The 17,364-nt window shown below is 45.3% G+C and overlaps 1 protein-coding gene across 1 annotated transcript in view; it reads right to left on the bottom strand.

The window, feature by feature from the left end:
- The window catches only part of LOC132608763 (aspartic proteinase 36-like), a 37,145-nt gene extending 20,024 nt beyond the window's left edge, over positions 1 to 17,121 (bottom strand). Inside the window, exons 1-2 of the mRNA XM_060322499.1 lie at positions 16,593 to 17,121; positions 6,201 to 6,321 (exon numbers count right to left, since the gene is read on the bottom strand). Coding sequence (XP_060178482.1) covers positions 6,201 to 6,321; positions 16,593 to 16,867 — 396 coding nt within the window. The 5' untranslated portion in view covers positions 16,868 to 17,121. The remainder of the gene's footprint in view (positions 1 to 6,200; positions 6,322 to 16,592) is intronic.
- Between the last annotated feature and the right edge of the window lie 243 nt (positions 17,122 to 17,364).

Raw genomic sequence — 17,364 nt, 5'->3', positions numbered from 1 at the left:
TTCTCTTGGGCCAATAACGCTCCAACCGACCTTTCTTGTGCTGAAATGTATAGTATCAATGGTTTTCCAGGTACAAGGGCTACTAAAACTTGAGGCTTCATCAAATATGACTTGATATTCTCGAAGGCATTAATACATGCTTCGTCCCACTTAAAAGCGGCGCCCTTCTTCATGAGACGACTGAATGGTTGGCACCTTCCAGCTAAATTTGAAATGAATCTCCTAATGTAAGCTAGCTTCCCTTGCAGACTTTTTAACTCATGAATATTTCGAGGCTCCGGCATTTTCAAAATCGCATCAACTTTGGCTTGATCAATTTCGATTCCTCGATGTCGAACAATGAAACCAAGGAATTTTCCAGAAGTAACTCCAAAGGCACATTTCAATGGATTCATTCGAAGTTGATATCTCCGAAGTCGCTCGAACACCATTCTCAGGTCTTGCAAGTGGTCGCTCCTCTTTCTTGATTTTACCACCAAGTCATCCACATAACATTCAACATTTTTGTGGAGCAAATCATCAAAGATATTCTGCACAACCCTTTGATATGTGGCACCAGCATTTTTCAAACCGAAAGGCATCACTTTGTAACAATAAATATCCTTAGGTGTACGAAATGCTGTAAGCTCTTCATCTTTTGGTGCCATGCGAATTTGGTTATAGCCGGATGAACCGTCCATGAAAGACATCGCCTCGTAACCAGTCGTAGCATCAATCATCAATTCTGGGATGGGAAGCGGGAAATCATCTTTAGGGCATGCGCTGTTAAGATCCCTGAAGTCAACACAAACTCGAATTTGGCCAGTCTTCTTTTTCACGGGAACGATACTCGAAATCCATGTAGGATATTTAACTTCACGAATAAAGCCAGCTTCAATGAGTTTGTTGACTTCATTTTCGATTGAAGGAACCAAATCTGGTCTGAAATGCCTTTGGGCCTGCTTAACAGGACGGGCACCATTCTTGACCGCCAGATGATGGACTTCTACTTTGGGATCTAATCCAGGCATCTCTTTATAACTCCAATAAAAAACATCCCTATATTCTTTGAGTATTTCCATGTAAGTGTCTTCTTTATCACCTGTTAGAAAAGCACTTAGGTAGGTGGGCCTTGGGTCTTCATCAGTACCAAGATTAACTTCTTTCGAAGAGTCTATTGTGGTCTTCACCCCTTCTTCAATTTCTGGAGGAGCATCTCGGGCATCTTCATCCTTTCGAGGATCTCCATCATTGAAAGATATGTGGTAACACGAGGAGATGTCCTCCAACTTCTCGGCAACCTCCATCTGAAATGAAGTATCTTGATCACTTTGTGCAGTAATATGATATGAAGAACCTACACTCTCCTCATCTTCGTCACGCTCCTTCGTATACACCACAATGTGAGACTTTGCTTTTAGCACCTCCCCGCATGAAACCACAAGCTTTGTTTGTCGTCTCATTCTAGAAGGAATCAAACTTTATATATCCCTCTGGGTTCCAGGCAAAGCAAGCGTTTTCACGCTTTGATAATCTCTGTGGAACTTGTTCTTCCTTTTCTTCTTCAGTTTTAACGGCCCTAATCTCTCAAATACAGAAGCTTTTGTGGCCTACTTTCCAAGACGATCAAACACTGAAGGCCTTTTGTTGGAAGCAATAGACTCATCTTCCACAGTGATGTAGTTGGTACTTGCCCTTCTTATGGATATGCGAACTGACGGAGGTTGTTTGTATCCCAAACCTTCACGTGATTGCATCATGCTAGCTCCTGATGGAAGTTTCCCCAACTTTGACGGCTCGTTGGGGTTGTACCCAGCCTTGACAAATAACTTGTAAGCATTTGGATCAAAGCCTTCATTTGTACGTTTTGTAGGGAGTGCCATATTTTGTGGCGGATTCTGAGCCACGAAGTCTCCAAGTAACTTTGAGGACAAATTTATCGCATCAATTCGTCTCATGGGAAGAGTTAGCTCCCCTAGCATATTTTCTTGAGCTTCAGATGGTTGACCTTCCTTTTTCTTTAACTTTGGAACATAGCAGAGCACGGGAGTTGTCTTCTTCTTCTTCTTCAAAGACACGGTGTTCCCTTTATTCGGACTGGAGTGCGGCACCTCAGCACCAACTTCAACTTTTCCAATAGTCTCATCAGCTCTTTCAGTTGCGATCTTATCACTCTTGGTCGTTGCGATGTCATCGACCTTTACTTCTCTCACCATGTAGTTCTTCAAATAGAACTTTGCATCGACGAAGTGTGACTCAGCTTCAGTAAATGGCTTATTATCAGCAACTATCTTCTTTTCGACACTGCCTTCGAGATACTTCAAACATTGATAGTAGGAGGATGGGACAACTTTATTCTTGTGTATCCATGGCCTGCCAAGCAACATATTATACGAAGTCTTTGCGTCGATGACATGCATCCATGCACTTGATCGCAAATCTTCGATGGTGATATCTACTTTGACAGCACCTATGGCTCGTTGCCCCCCTTGATTGAATCCTTGTATCATTAAGCGGCTTTCAAAAAGTTCTTCAGTTGTGATGCCAAGTTCCTTCATTGTGCGAATAGGAAGAATGTTAACTCCAGATCCATCATCTATCAGTATTCTGTTTATCCTTTTCTCGAGGGCATAACCCACCATGTACAATGGACGATTGTGTAGTGTTTCACCAAGTAGAAGATCGTCATCTGTGAATGTGATTCTTATATCACATGTGTGTACCTCTTTCGAAGAAGATTCAACAGGCTTTTCAGATGATGACAGAGACAGTGCTGATAGGCTTTCATCATTTGCTTCCTCTTTATCAGTATTGAAGCAGTCTTATTGCGGAACCAGCTTGGTAGGAATTCCCTCAAAGTCACAGGACATCATGATTCTTGGTGGTAGTTCTCCTCCACTTTTGCTTTCTTCAGACGCTCAACTGATTTCTGCTTCCTTGGTCTTCTAACCATCCTTTTCCTTGTTGGTTGTTTAGATGATTCTTTTCGTGTACTTGTTTTACAGCGTCTCCGCCTAGTCACCAGAATCCAACCTTCATCATTGGCTTCATCAACTTGGGTTCTATCTTCCTCCAATGGTCCTCCTTCATGTTCTTCAAAGCTGCATATCTGGACTGGATCGAAAGAGCCAAAGGTGATAGAGACTTGATTTGAACTTGCCTTCTCATCATCAAGCAGAATCTTATTTTCATTAGCCAACTGCATAACTTTGTCCTTGAAGACAAAGCACTTCTCAAGAGGGTGACCCACGAGTCAATGATACTTGCAATAGTTCGGGTCGTTTGTTCTTCCAACTTCATTGGGCCGTTTCATCTCTGGTAACTCAATGAGTTTCAGCTCAAGTAGTTCATCAAAAATTTCAGGGACATCAGAATCTAGGAAGGGGTATTCTCTTTCTTGCATCTCCTTCAAGGTCGACTTTCGACTTTTGTTATCTTGGAAGGAAGTTGCTTTCATACTCTGCTTCTTGCTCACCTTCGTAGTAAACTTTACAGGCGAGACATTGACGTTCATAGATTCTTTGTTGTCACTCTTGGGAACGAACTTGCTCCATTTCTTGGGTTCCTGCTTGTCCTTTCCTTTGCGAGGGTCGTAGACAGGCATTACTTCATTCCCAGTAGAAGACATGCTCAACTCCATGTCATGAGCACGAGTAGCTAGTTCTTCAAAAGACCTTGGCTTAATTCCTTGCAAGATGTAGTGAAGCCCCCAATGCATTCCTTGAATACACATCTCTATCGCAGAAGCTTCGCTGAGTCTATCTTTGCAGTTTAGACTTGCATTTCTCCATCGATTGATGAAATCAATAACTGGTTCTCCCTTCCTCTGGCGAGTGCTTGTAAGTTCGACCATGCTCACGGTACGCCTTGTGCTATAAAAGCGATTGAGGAACTCATGCTCTAGTTGCTCCCAACTATCGAAAGAATTAGGCTCAAGATCAGTGTATCAGTCAAAGGCATTCCCCTTGAAGGAGCGGACGAACTGCTTGACAAGATAGTCTCCATAGGTCCTAGCGTTATTACATGTTTCAACAAAGTGTGCAACATGTTGCTTTGGATTTCCCTTGCCTTCAAATTGTTGAAATTTGGAAGGTTGATAACCAGCGGGCATCTTGAAGTTATCAATTCTTGTAGTGTACGGCTTTCCATAAGTAAAAGAAGACTTGGCAGCAACTTCGTACTTATCCTTGATAGTCCCTTCGATGAACTCCTTTAGTCGGTCGAGCGAAATCATCCCTTCAGAAGAAACTGGAATTTCCTTAGTAGGCGGTACTTGTTATGCACGAGGTTCAGTCTCCTGTGCTTCATGACCCTTCCCAGGTGCGTGGCTAGATTCTCCTTCCATTAATCCATCCATCTTGTCCATCAACTTCTCAATCCGAGCGTCTTGATTTTGCACATGCTTGGTTAAGCCATCAATCACCTTTGCAAAGTTTGCTAGTGTCTCCTCCATCGATGAAGCGTTGTAACCATTGCTTGCATGATTGTTGGGGATGTTGGAGAATAGCATAAATTATCGCATAAGTTGATCTTTGACTGGCCTACTTCATGTGGTGTGAGTGGAGAGGATCTGTCACTTAAAGTATCATCATCTTCCTTCATAGCAGATTTCTTGGATCTAGAGAAATCAAGTAGAGCTAGAGTCTTCTTAATCTTTTCAGCAATGTTGCTCCCTTCATCCGATGCATCGGTAGAGGATCTTGCTCCTTTTAGGGATGAAGATCCAAAAACAGGAGTTGTTGCGGACGGCACTTGGAACGCTTGTTGTCCCAACAAGCTTGCTTTGCTCCTCGTAATTGGTCCAATGCTACCAAAGGTAATGTCGAGGATGCTTTCCACATTAGCAGAGAACTTGGAGTTAGCAACCTTGGAGTTGATCTTCTTTGAAGTCATTTCAATGTTCTTGAGCTTCGATCGTCGAAAAGTTGAGATGAGAGGTAGAGATTGTCCCACTGGGCGTGCCAGAATTTGTAGACAATAAAATTCGCGTCAAGAAAATAATAATCAAGACAGGAAGATATCGCAACAATCTTTGTATTTGATTTCAGAATAGGAGTGTTACAATCTCTATGATTCCTCTGATTCGTCTTTTCAACAATAAATCCAGGGGCTTTTTAGCTTAATCATGAACTTGATGGATTTAATTTTGACTTGGACTTGAATTCAAGGGCTTTTGAGCTTGATCTTAAATCTGCGTCTTGATCTCTAGAACTTCTAGAGAAATACTTGAATGCTTGAATGCTTTTAGCTTGTAAAGAAATCTGCAGCGTTTGATCCACGAGCTCTCTCTTGCTTCTTGTTAGAACTTCTGTTCCCTTTTCTGAATTATGAGACCCCTATTTATAGTTGTAGGATGGAGGAGTTGTGATAAGGACATACTTCTTTCGACTAATCAGATTTAAGCTGACATGTCGATATTTGATTGGCCGGAACATGTCACTTGTACATATGGCGCATCTTCATTGGCCTTTGATTTGACTAGGCATGCTGCATCATTTTGACACGTGGCATGATCCTATTGGCTCTCTCGCTTGACTTGGCGTGCCACATCATTTGACATGCGGCACCAATTTGAGCCTCTAGGAAGATGACATCTTGGGCTTAGCAAAGTGGGCTCATTATTTATAACCCAAATTAATGGACTAGCCCATAAAAATTGGATTATTAATCAAATCCATATTTATTGGACTTAAATAATTAATTCAATTATATTAATCCATAATATTTATTTGGACTAATATATCTTGAATTTAACATAATTCAAATTTCTTGCGGATTTAAATTCAATAAAATTTCGTTGTCCACATATACTTTTTGGAGAATAAGAAAATTAAAGAGATAATGGTCAAAAACACATATGACGTATCACTTCTGCGCGAGCTTCCTATATGAACTATGAGGTGTTTATATTTCCTACTTGAACTATCATTAACTATTTTTATCAAAACACACCTCGAAATTAATGAGTCAGCTGCTATGTGGACGAAATTTCATGGGCAAATTAAGGCTTAAGCTGTCACGCTCCTTTTGGCGATTGTATTCAAACACTTGGTCTTAGTCAGCTTGGAGTTTGTTTTGATAAATAGTTGGTGATAGCTGAGGTAAGAAATATAAACACGTGATAGTTCAGGTAGGAAACTCGCAAAAAAATGATACTTTAGATGTGTTTTTGACCATTATTTAAAAATTAAAAGAGAGAATGTAATTAGAAAAGAGGTAACCTGATGGTTGCCACACTGTTCGCAGGTAGAGCAAGGAACATAGGTAACAGTACTGCCAGTATCAACTATAAGGGCAAACCTCTGGGGAGGAGTTCCAATCAAAAGGCGAGTCGTATAATACCTGCATATATCCTCTAAAATTAAACTCAACTTTGCCCAAAATGGAAAGAGAGATACTCCCTCCGTCCCAAAATAAGTGTCACCTTTGCGGAAAAAAAAATTGTCCCAAAATAAATTTCACTTTAGGAATTCAAGACAAAAATTCATAAGTGTTTTCCGACTATGTCCTTAGGAATTAAAGCAGTAGTCATCTTTAATATTGCTCAATTATCAAAAAAACGTCTACTCCCTTTGTCCCAATTTATGTGAAACTTTTCGCTTTTCAATTTGACTAAAATTTGAAGCTAAATTGGATTAGATTAACTCAATATTTATTAAAATTTGTATATTTAAAAACTACATGAAAGTACTTTCTCATATTAATTTGGTGGCAAAATACATTTAAAAAGTGGGTCAAAGTTCATGCAAGTTTGGATCTCGGAAAGCAAAAAATATTACATAAATTAGAATAGAAAGAGTAATAAATAGAGGTAGTTTAGTAAACTTCACATAATGAACGTGATTTTTGCTAAAGTAATACTCCCTGCATCTCAATTTATGTGATACACTTTCCCTTTTAGTCAGTAAAAAAGAACATACATTTCTAATTTAAAAATAATTTTTTTTACCCCCGATTTGGTAACCAATTGAATTTGTATGTGCATATAGGATATGTGCTTGGGCCTAAATATTGATTACAAAGATTGGATAAGAACGCTTTTTGATACACAAATAAGGAGCATAAATACCGGCTGCTTACACATATGACAAGTTGATTGAAGAGGTTCAACAAGAATCGGATGTATATATATATATATGTTGTGTTACAAATGCTCTTGAAAGTAAAAGAAGAATCAACCCCCCTAAGGGAGGTGGGAGTACTCTATTTATAGCAATGAGCCCATGGGCCCTCTCCAATGTGAATCAATAAAATAGTAATAAAAGGGACAGCCCCTGCACGGGTTTGGTGTGATGTGACTAACGGCGCCGTCTGACACACGCATAGTTGGCAGCTGTCCATGATGTGATACCACTGACGCGTCCTAGCAACGGTCGCATCGGACCAACGGACTCACGGATACCGGACCAACGGTGATGAGACACTGGGGAGAGATCCCGAACCCTCGGTGGCTTAGAGACCGGGTCAGATGGCGCTTATACTCGGCCTTGATTAAAGTGCTCATCCGGAGGTGTGATGTCCCCGTACGAACCCTCGCCCTTTTCTTTCTCCGATCCATAGTTATCCCGGACCTACCCGTATCCGGTTTTTCTACCGTATACAGATAGCCCCACGCTTCCCGGACCAACGATCTATCGGAGTGACGGGAAGTGAATGAGTCATGCATCCGACCGCCCGGACGACCTATCCTTATCTCTTTATTTTGGCGGGAATGGGTGCGTCATGTCTTCCCCTTTGCCGGCCACGTATCCTATTCCGGATGGTCCGTTCCTGTCAACCGTCTCTTGCACGTCGTTTCGCGTCGCTTCACATTAATGACGTGACATGTGGCGATCCTCGATTGGCCGTCCTCGATAACCGTTCCCTTCCTTATGCCTATATAAAGCCCCTTATTCCCTCATTTTTTTACTTTTTTCGACCTGTCCTCTCTTTTCCTCTTCCCTCTGTGTTCCAGATCCGTCCTTTTTGTTACAAATTTGTTGCCAAATCTTATTTTGTTTATACGAAAAAAGAAAAGGGGGGATTAACTTTGTCATCGTTCTTGCCAAATGCTCTTTGCTTCTTCAAATCGTTATTTCCTTCGTTTCCTTTGCGTTGTTTCCTAAAATCCTTTTCCTTCCATTCCGTCTGAAACCACTTCTACCGAAGTTCCTTCAGTTTCATCCCCGAGGGCCGAGGCTGTGTCCCCGACCAAACAAAAGAGTAACCCCGAAACTACGGCCTCGGATGTTATACCGGCCAAATTTAACTTCAATAAAGACCTGGAGGCGGAAAAGCCCTCTGCCGTCTCGGATCGAGGATATGACGTGAGGAGATATCCTTCCTCTATAACCGAGGATAAACTCAACACGGTCCGGGCAGACTGTGGGTGGCGCACACGCCCGGTAGGGGTCTTTTCACCCGGGCCAGACGAATCCGTTACCGATCACCGGGAAGGGTTCTTGTACGTATACACTTATCCCTTTACCCTTAAGCTCGATCCCCCGGTTGATCCGGTCATACTGGATATGTGCCGAACCTATGGCGTGACTTTGGCTCAGATCGGCCCGATTGTTTGGAGGGTCGTTGCTTGCCTCCGGTTGCTAGCCAACAGAGCTGAGAAAGAATTCTCACTGGGCCACCTAATACGCCTGTACTCCCCAAGGATATTCCGGGGTGGTGTCATAAAACTAACCAAGCGCAGCCGGAGCCCGCTTTTCTCGAAGATGGACGAAGATCGGGACAGGGGGTGGTTAGAACGCTACGTCCGGGTAAAAACCGAGGACATAATCCCGGCCGCCCATCTACCTTTTCCGGAGAAGTGGAACGACAAACGTAAGTTCGAACCTTTGAGCCATCGCCCTTACCTGTTCAGTCGCTTATGGTATTGTTATCTCACCGCCCTTTCCTTATTTTTGTAGCAAATGGGTTTGTTCCCCCGGTTATCGGAGATCTGAGTGAGTGGGTCACGGCGCTCCTCAACCAGCTTCCCTATGAAGACCGGACTTGGGCCCACTTGTCACGCGGTCGATGGATCGCTCAAAATCATGGTAACTTTCGACTTTCCTTCGATCTTACTGCATCTTTAGCCATTCGAGGTCGTCAGTTCTCTTAACCTACCAACGTCTTTTATCGTTCAGGTTTGCCGAAGGGCTCGGTGGCATCTAGATCGGAGTCGGGGGCCGCTTCCCCTGCACCGGCGTCCGCATTTGATACGGCGGGTTCCTCCCGTGTTCTTGCCGAAGCCACCAAAAGAAAACGGCCCTCAGAAAAGGGGGAGCCGTCTAAACGAAAGAAGGCAAGAAGCGTTGCCCGGCCCCAGAGCGAGGAAACGGAGCCCGACATCATAGTTCGGAGGGTCGACCCGACTCCGTCAGCAGCCCCAACACCCGAGGATACTGCCTCCGAACTGCCCTTGCCTTCTATCAACGAAGGTATCTTGATTCCCGTTCTTCCTTCAGGTGCGGAAAAAATCCTTTCCCCGGCTCCTCTTCGGTCGGTTGACTTTGTCGATATTTTAGGTGAAACTTCCTCGGAAGATACTCCCCTGCAGAGGAGTAAAGGAGCCGGGGAAACGGCTGTCACTGCAATCGATAAAAGGACCACTCCAGTTTCGAAGACCGAAGCCCCCATTCAGGCTCGCCCATCGCCCGGCCACGAACCTGTTTCTACTCCGGAACCCCCGGTCCTTGCCCGGAACATCGGGTCTATGCCAAGCTCGTCTACCTCCGCCCCGAGGATTGAAGACTTTGAAGATATGTTTTCAACTACTCCTCCTGCTACCGGTGAAGCTGCGGGTTTTGGCCATCTTCCAATTCCTCGGGTCACGAGGTCGGCCCACCGACAGTCAGAATCCGGCTCTAGAGACAACTTGGTGACTATCTTCCCAGCCCCGAGCGTAGAACCAAGAAGGACCAGATCGGCCGTAATCACCGTCCCCGAGGATTGTGGCTTTCTATCGCGTCCGGTAGGAGTAGCCAGTTATTTGCGTCCTCTCGTCTCCGACTCGGACAAGCGAAAAATGACCGGGGTCACCTGGCAGTGCCTTATGAACGAAGGGATGCACGCGGGCAACCGGGTAAGGCTCTCGGCCATCTTTGTATATCAATAGACCTTATGCTTATTTCGTTTGATTCCTTGTGTTTGCTTTCTTTGCAGAGTGTAGTACTGGCAAACGAAGCCTTTATTCGTGCCCAACACGAGATGGATGATCTTCGAGGCCAGCTAGATGCCCAAGGCCGAGAAACGGAGAAATACAAGCATCTCCTCCGAGAGAAGGATGAAGAGTTGGGTCGGGCCGCCGTTCTTGCCAACCTTCGTCCCGAGCTTGATGCGGCCAAGGACGCAAATCGTCGTTTGAAAAATGAGTTGGCCGCCATGACTGATTATAACCGAAGCCTCAAGGCTGAGAAGATTTGTCTTAGCCGAGACAAAGCTCAATTTTCGTCGAGGCTGGATGAGCTGGAGACCACCGTGTCCCAACTCCGGGGGGAACTTGATTTGGTGAAAGCCGATGCAGCGAGCTTAGCCGGGAGGAACCGGCTACTGGAATCTGATACCGCTCTATATAAAGAACGCATGAAAGTTTTCGAAGAGAAAGCCGAGTAGCATAGGATTTTTTGATGTAAACGTACTCTTTATAAAAGTATCCTTTGCGTATATGAAAGTTGCACTCCTCTTGTGTCTTCGTTTGAGTGCTTGTTTTTATTTTACCTTGAATTATTGGTCCGTTTTTCGGAAGAGATTATCCGTAGTCATTGATTAATTCTGCCCGTGGGACTTACCAAATGTTTTGTGGGCTTCGAACCTTTCCGTGCCCATGATAGGGGCTTCTCTAGGACCGGCGTTTTTCATGGCCGGTTTGTGATGACCTCATTGGCCTTGTCTAATATCGGCCATAGTGTCCGGTACAGGGCATATTAATTGAGCAATGCCGAAAATACGGTCATTGTAATGGTTTCTGTATTGCAAGTGTTTGTACATATGAGAATTTTCATTTCTTGTATCTTTGCCGTAGCAAACACTAAATGGGACACGATTCATTATGATCGTTTGCACATATGAGAATTTTCATTTCTTCTGCCTTGTTGTAGTAAATGAAAAATGGGACACGATTCATTATGATCGTTTGGAAAAGAGTGCAACACGTGCTTTCAGTCCTAAATTCTATTTTTGTGCCGCCCTCGATTTCCTGTAAAAAAAGGCAGCATGGTTATCAAAAGGTATATATGAGAGGATCATACCTCAGCAGTAGTATCTTTTTAGGTGGGCTATGTTCCAGTTGTTGCGCAGGCATTGCCCATCCATGGACTCCAGCTGGTATGATCCTTTGCCCGTTACATTGGTCACCTTGTATGGTCCTTCCCAGTTCGGTCCTAACTTTCCCTCGTTTGGGTTCTTTGTATGCAAAGTAACTTTTTGAAGTACCAAGTCCCCAACTCGAAAATGCCGAAAGTTGGCTCTCCGATTGTAGTATCTTTCCGTTCTCTGCTTTTGGGCCGCAATTCGGACCAATGTTCTTTCACGCATCTCATCGGCGAGGTCGAGTCTTACGGCCATGGCCTCCCCGTTTAATTCCTCGGTTGTATACCTGAACCGGAGAGTCGGTTCGCCAACCTCGACGGGGATAAGGGCCCTAAGGACAATACCAAGCCCGGAACCTCTAAGGTTCGAGGCCCCGTCCGTAAGCAGAGACCAAATGCCCGTGGCCCTTCCTGAGGTTAGTAGGAATTCTTTTTCGACCTCGGGGACCATGGCCGGGGCGAAGTCTGCTACGAAATCGGCCAAGATTTGGGATTTGATGGCCGTTCGGGGTCTGTATTTGAGGTCGTAACCGCTAACCTCTACAGCCCACTTCGTTAGCCTACCCGACAACTCTGGTTTATGCATGATGTTTTTCAAAGGATAAGTAGTCACTACACATACAGGATGGCTTTGAAAATAAGGTTTAAGCTTTCGGGAGGCGCTCACCAGTGCCAATGCCAGTTTCTCCAAATGGGGGTAACGGGTCTCCGCGTCCCCCAATGTTCTACTCACATAATAGATAGGGAATTGCGTACCTGATTCTTCTCGGACCAAAACGCCGCTTACCGCCACTTTGGAGACAGCTAGATATAGAAATAGTGTCTCACCCGCCTTCGGCGTGTGCAGTAGAGGGGGGCTAGACAAGTATTTCTTCAAATCCTGTAGAGCTTCTTGGCACTCGGGTGTCCAGACAAAATCGTTCTTCTTCCTGAGCAAGGAGAAGAACCGGTGACTCCTGTCCGAGGATCTCGATATGAAGCGACTTAGCGCTGCGATTCTCCCGGTGAGTCTCTGAACCCCCTTTATGTTGTTCACCACCTCGATATCTTCGATGGCTTTGATCTTTTCCGGGTTGATTTCGATCCCTCGGTTTGACACCATGAAACCCAGGAATCTGCCAGATCTTACACCGAAGGCACACTTCTCCGGGTTGAGCTTCATGTTGTATTTGCGAAGCACATCGAAGGTTTCCTGCAAATGCTTTAAATGGTCCTCTGTTTCCAGAGACTTAACAACCATATCGTCAACGTAAACTTCCATTGTTTTCCCTATTTGTTCTTCGAACATTCCATTAACTAGGCGTTGGTAAGTTGCACCGGCATTTTTTAATCCAAAAGGCATGACATTATAACAGTAGGTCCCGTACCGGGTGATGAAGGATGTTTTCTCTTGGTCCTCCGGGTACATCCGGATCTGGTTATACCCGGAGTAAGCGTCGAGAAAACTCAACATCTCGTGCCCGGCCGTTGCATCGATCATTCTATCGATGTGGGGCAACGGAAACGAGTCCTTCGGACATGCCTTGTTTAAATCTTTGAAATCAACACACATTCGAAATTTGTTACCTTTTTTGGGTACTACCACAACGTTAGCCAGCCACTCCGGGTATTTCACTTCCCGTATGGAGCCTATTTTCAAAAGTTTGGTTACCTCGTCCTTCACGAATGCGTGTTTAGCCTCCGCCATGGGCCTTCTTTTCTGCCTTACCGGAGCAAACATCCCGTCCAGGCTGAGCTTGTGAGTTGCTATGTCTGGTGATATACCTGTCATATCTATATGCGACCATGCAAAGCAATCGGCATTAGCACGGAGGAATTCAATTAATTGACGCCTGAGCTCCGGGGTGAGCCCCGTGCCCAGGTATACCTTTCTTTCTGGGAGATATTCGAACAGGATGACCTGCTCCAGCTCCTCCACTGTCGACTGGGTTGCATCCGAGTCATCCGGCATGACGAACGATCTGGGTACCTCGTAATCTTCCTCTTCATGCACCGGATTAAACCCGGCGCACTTTGATTGCTATTTGGGGCTATCTCCTCCTATTGCACATTTCTCTTCCGGCCCCTTGGGCCGATGTGCCACTTCCTCTACTGCGAACATTTCCCTTGCAGCGGGCTGCTCGCCTCAGATGGTTTTCACTCCCTCCGGCGTGGGGAACTTCAACAGCTGGTGTAGTGTTGAAGGCACGGCCCTCATGTTATGTATCCAAGGTCTGCCCAATAGGGCATTATATTTCATGTCACCCTCGATCATGTAGAACACCGTTTGCTGAATGGTGCCACCCACATTTACAGGCAGTGAGATTTCCCCTTCGTGGTTTCGCTTGCCATATTGAACCCACTTAACACCCGGGCCACTGGTACGATCTGACCGAGCAGTCCCATTTGTTCAACCACCCTCCATCGGATGATGTTGGCCGAGCTACCCGGGTCAACCAAAACGCGTTTGACCTTAGTTTTAAAGACCAGTATAGAGATTACCAACGCATCATTGTGGGGTTGGATGATGCCCTCTGCGTCTTCATCATTAAAGACGATAGATCCCTCGGTCGAATGATCTCGAGTGCGCTTTTCACGGACAATAGAAATCTTTGTCCGTTTCATTACCGGCCCTCGAGGGGCATCAGTGCCCCCCACTATCATGTTGATCGTATGTTGGGGTTCAACAGGCTCGGGCATTTGATAAGATTCTCTTTCCTTATAGTGATTTTTGGCCCGCTCGCTCAGCAGATCTCGAAGGTGACCATTTTTCAATAGCCGGGCTACCTCCTCTCTCAATTGGCGGCAATCTTCAGTTCGATGACCGTGGGTCCCGTGATATTCGCACACTACACTTGGATTTCGCTGACCCGGGTCCATCCTCAATGGTTTAGGCCACCTTACATCGGGTATACGTCCAATAGCCGAGACAAGTCCCGAAGTACTAACGTTGAAGTTGTACTCCGAAATTTTTGGAGAAACTTTATTGTTGGCGGAGCTTCCGGTGTCGCTCCTAAACGAGAGTCCCCGACTGTTAGACGGGCGTTCAACCCGCTTGCTGCCCCGTCCCGAGAAATGGCTCAGACTCTCTATTGCCTTTTCCGACCTGAAATTTTGCTTCTCCGTATAGGGATATGGCCGAAACCTCTCTTTCAATGATTCGGACTTGCCTTCATATCCCTTCCTTGGTGCCTCGAAACCTCTATTTACTTTGGTCCTTACCGGAGGGAGCTCGAATTGATCATCCTCCACCCGGATCTTCGACTCATACCTGTTGTGGACGTCGGCCCAAGTTACAGCCTCGTATTCTAACAAATTCTCTTTCAGTTTGGCCGAGGCCACCGAACTTAGCATGTTGAGTCCTTTTGTGAAGGCCTGTGCGGCCCATTCTTCTGGCACCGGAGGGAGCTCCATCCGTTCCCTCTGGAACCGGGTGACGAATTCCCGTAGCAGCTCATCGTCCCTTTGGGTTATCCGGAAGATATCAGCCTTACGGGCTTGCACCTTTATCGCACCGGCATGTGCCTTTACGAACGCATCAGCGAGCATTTCAAAAGAAGTGATCGAATGTTCGGGTAAATGGTCATACCACGTCAATGCCCCCTTCGACAAGGTTTCCCCAAATTTCTTTAACAACACCGACTCGATCTCATCTTCTTCCATATCATTGCCTTTTATGGCACAAGTATACGAGGTCACATGCTCGTGTGGGTCTGTGGTGCCGTCATACTTCTGTATGTCGGGCATTTTGAACCTCTCCGGGATCAGTTTCGGGGCCGCACTTGGCGGGAAAGGCCTTTGGATGTACCTCTTCGAATTCGGCCCTTTCAATAGAGGTGGAGCCCCCGGTATCTGGTCCACGCGAGAATTGTACGTCTCAACCCTCTTCTCGATCGAATCCACCCGTTTTGCCAAGGTCTCGAGCATTTTTAGGACCTCAGTTGAGGAGCCGGCTCCGGAGCCGTCGCTCTCGATCATTTGTTCTCCGTTTCTTCCGGTTTCAACCGTACCTTTTGACTTTACCGGCCCTGCTTCACCCTTTCCGCTCTGCAGTTGAGCAATCGCTAGCCCTTGCTCGGCGATTGCCGCCCTTTGTTCCTGCAGCATTTCAAAGATCAAACGCAAGCTAACGCCGTCGTTTGGCGCGTCTGGCTCTCTCCAGACCCTATCCCGGGATAACGTAACGGAATGGTGAGTGTTTAGAGGATCGGTTGCCGGCGGAACGGCATTCTCTTGATCTACGGTGTTTTGCCGGTTAAGTCCTTCTCTTGAATCAACGGGGTTCAGATCGGCGGGGTTCGGCAATGCCCGCAGTCCGCTCCCTTCGTTTTCCGCCACTATCTCGGCATTATTGACATGACCGGATTGTTCGACGTCAGCCATTTGGACCGTTTTCACAGAGACGGAGAGGGAGTTTTTGGTTTCGATGAATATGGTGGAAGTTAAGGCCAAAGACCACTATTATCCTAGCCCCACGGTGGGCGCCAAACTGTTTACCCCCGATTTGGTAACCAATTGAATTTGTATGTGGATATAAGATATGTGCTTGGGCCTAAATATTGATTACAAAGATTGGATAAGAACGTTTTTTGATACACAAATAAGGAGCATAAATACCGGCTGCTTACACATATGACAAGTTGATTGAAGAGGTTCAACAAGAATCGGATGTATATATATATATATGTTGTGTTACAAATGCTCTTGAAAGTAAAAGAAGAATCAACCCCCCTAAGGGAGGTGGGAGTACTCTATTTATAGCAATGAGCCCATGGGCCCTCTCCAATGTGAATCAATAAAATAGTAATAAAAGGGACAGCCCTTGCACGGGTTTGGTGTGATGTGACTGACGGCGCCGTCTGACACACGCATAGTTGGCAGCTGTCCATGATGTGATACCACTGACGCGTCCTAGCAACGGTCGCATCGGACCAACGGACTCACGGATACCGGACCAACGGTGATGAGACACCGGGGAGAGATCCCGAACCCTCGATGGCTTAGAGACCGGGCCAGATGGCGCTTATACTCGGCCTTGATTAAAGTGCTCATCCGGAGGTGTGATGTCCCCGTACGAACCCTCGCCCTTTTCTTTCTCCGATCCATAGTTATCCCGGACCTACCCGTATCCGGTTTTTCTACCGTATACAAATTTAACTTAAAACTTTTTTTTATCTTAATGAAATAATTTTCAGCCACACAAGTATATTGACTTGTTTTAGACTATCACAAGTTTCAAAAGTCTTTATTTATTTCTTAAATACCTGGCCTAAATCACATAAATTGGGACAGAGGTAGTACTTATTTTGGGACGAAGCTAGTATATGGGAAAATTGGATACAAGTGTCTGACCCGTTAAGGAGGAGATCATCGTGGAGAGGCATGCGAGCGCTTGAATGACTTTTCTGGAGGTGTCGACGCGAGAGTTCATCGCGTGGTCGCCACGATTCTTTTGGAGGAAAGAGAGGCAGAAACATTGTGGTGTGGTTGTTGATGTCGCTGGTGCTATTCGCTGAGGGAAGAAAACCCAAGGTTTCATCTGAAATCCGGAAAGAGGAAACCACGACGACGACGTAATTGATGAAGAAGAAAACGAAAGGAATTAGTTTGAGGTCAGCCCTAGCCATTTGAGGTGTCAGTCAGTTATATGGCTCAGGCGACTAACACAGATTACTGCCTGCCAGATCGGAAGAGAAAATTTGATGGATCGAATATCAGCCGGGCCAAGCGGAACATAACGTTATTACCTGACAAAGTGACAAAAAACAAACTTCAAAGAGGGGCAAACCCGGGAAGGTCAAGTGTTAGGTTCATATTTTGTTTTTTTTCTTTTTCTTTTTAAGTTTTTTGACCTTTGCTTTCGGTTGGATTCGGATAATATTTTTTAGTTGGGTTCTACATGTTTGCTTTCCTAGTCGTCAAGGTGAAGAAGGCAAGCTTGTAATCCGCACGAATGCCCCTATCTGGGGTGGTATTTAATTTTTGGCCCTCAAATTGCTGGTATTTAATTTTTATCCTTCTGCACTTTAAGTAATAAAAAGGTGGTCAAAAATATTCCTGACATAAATAAATAAATAAAAAAAACAGATCTATGACCTAATTTCGCAAGGCAAAGTTTATAGAA

Source organism: Lycium barbarum, chromosome 9, assembly GCF_019175385.1.
Source record: "Lycium barbarum isolate Lr01 chromosome 9, ASM1917538v2, whole genome shotgun sequence".
NCBI lineage: Eukaryota > Viridiplantae > Streptophyta > Magnoliopsida > Solanales > Solanaceae > Lycium > Lycium barbarum.
This window is presented reverse-complemented; position numbering and strand designations above follow the sequence as displayed.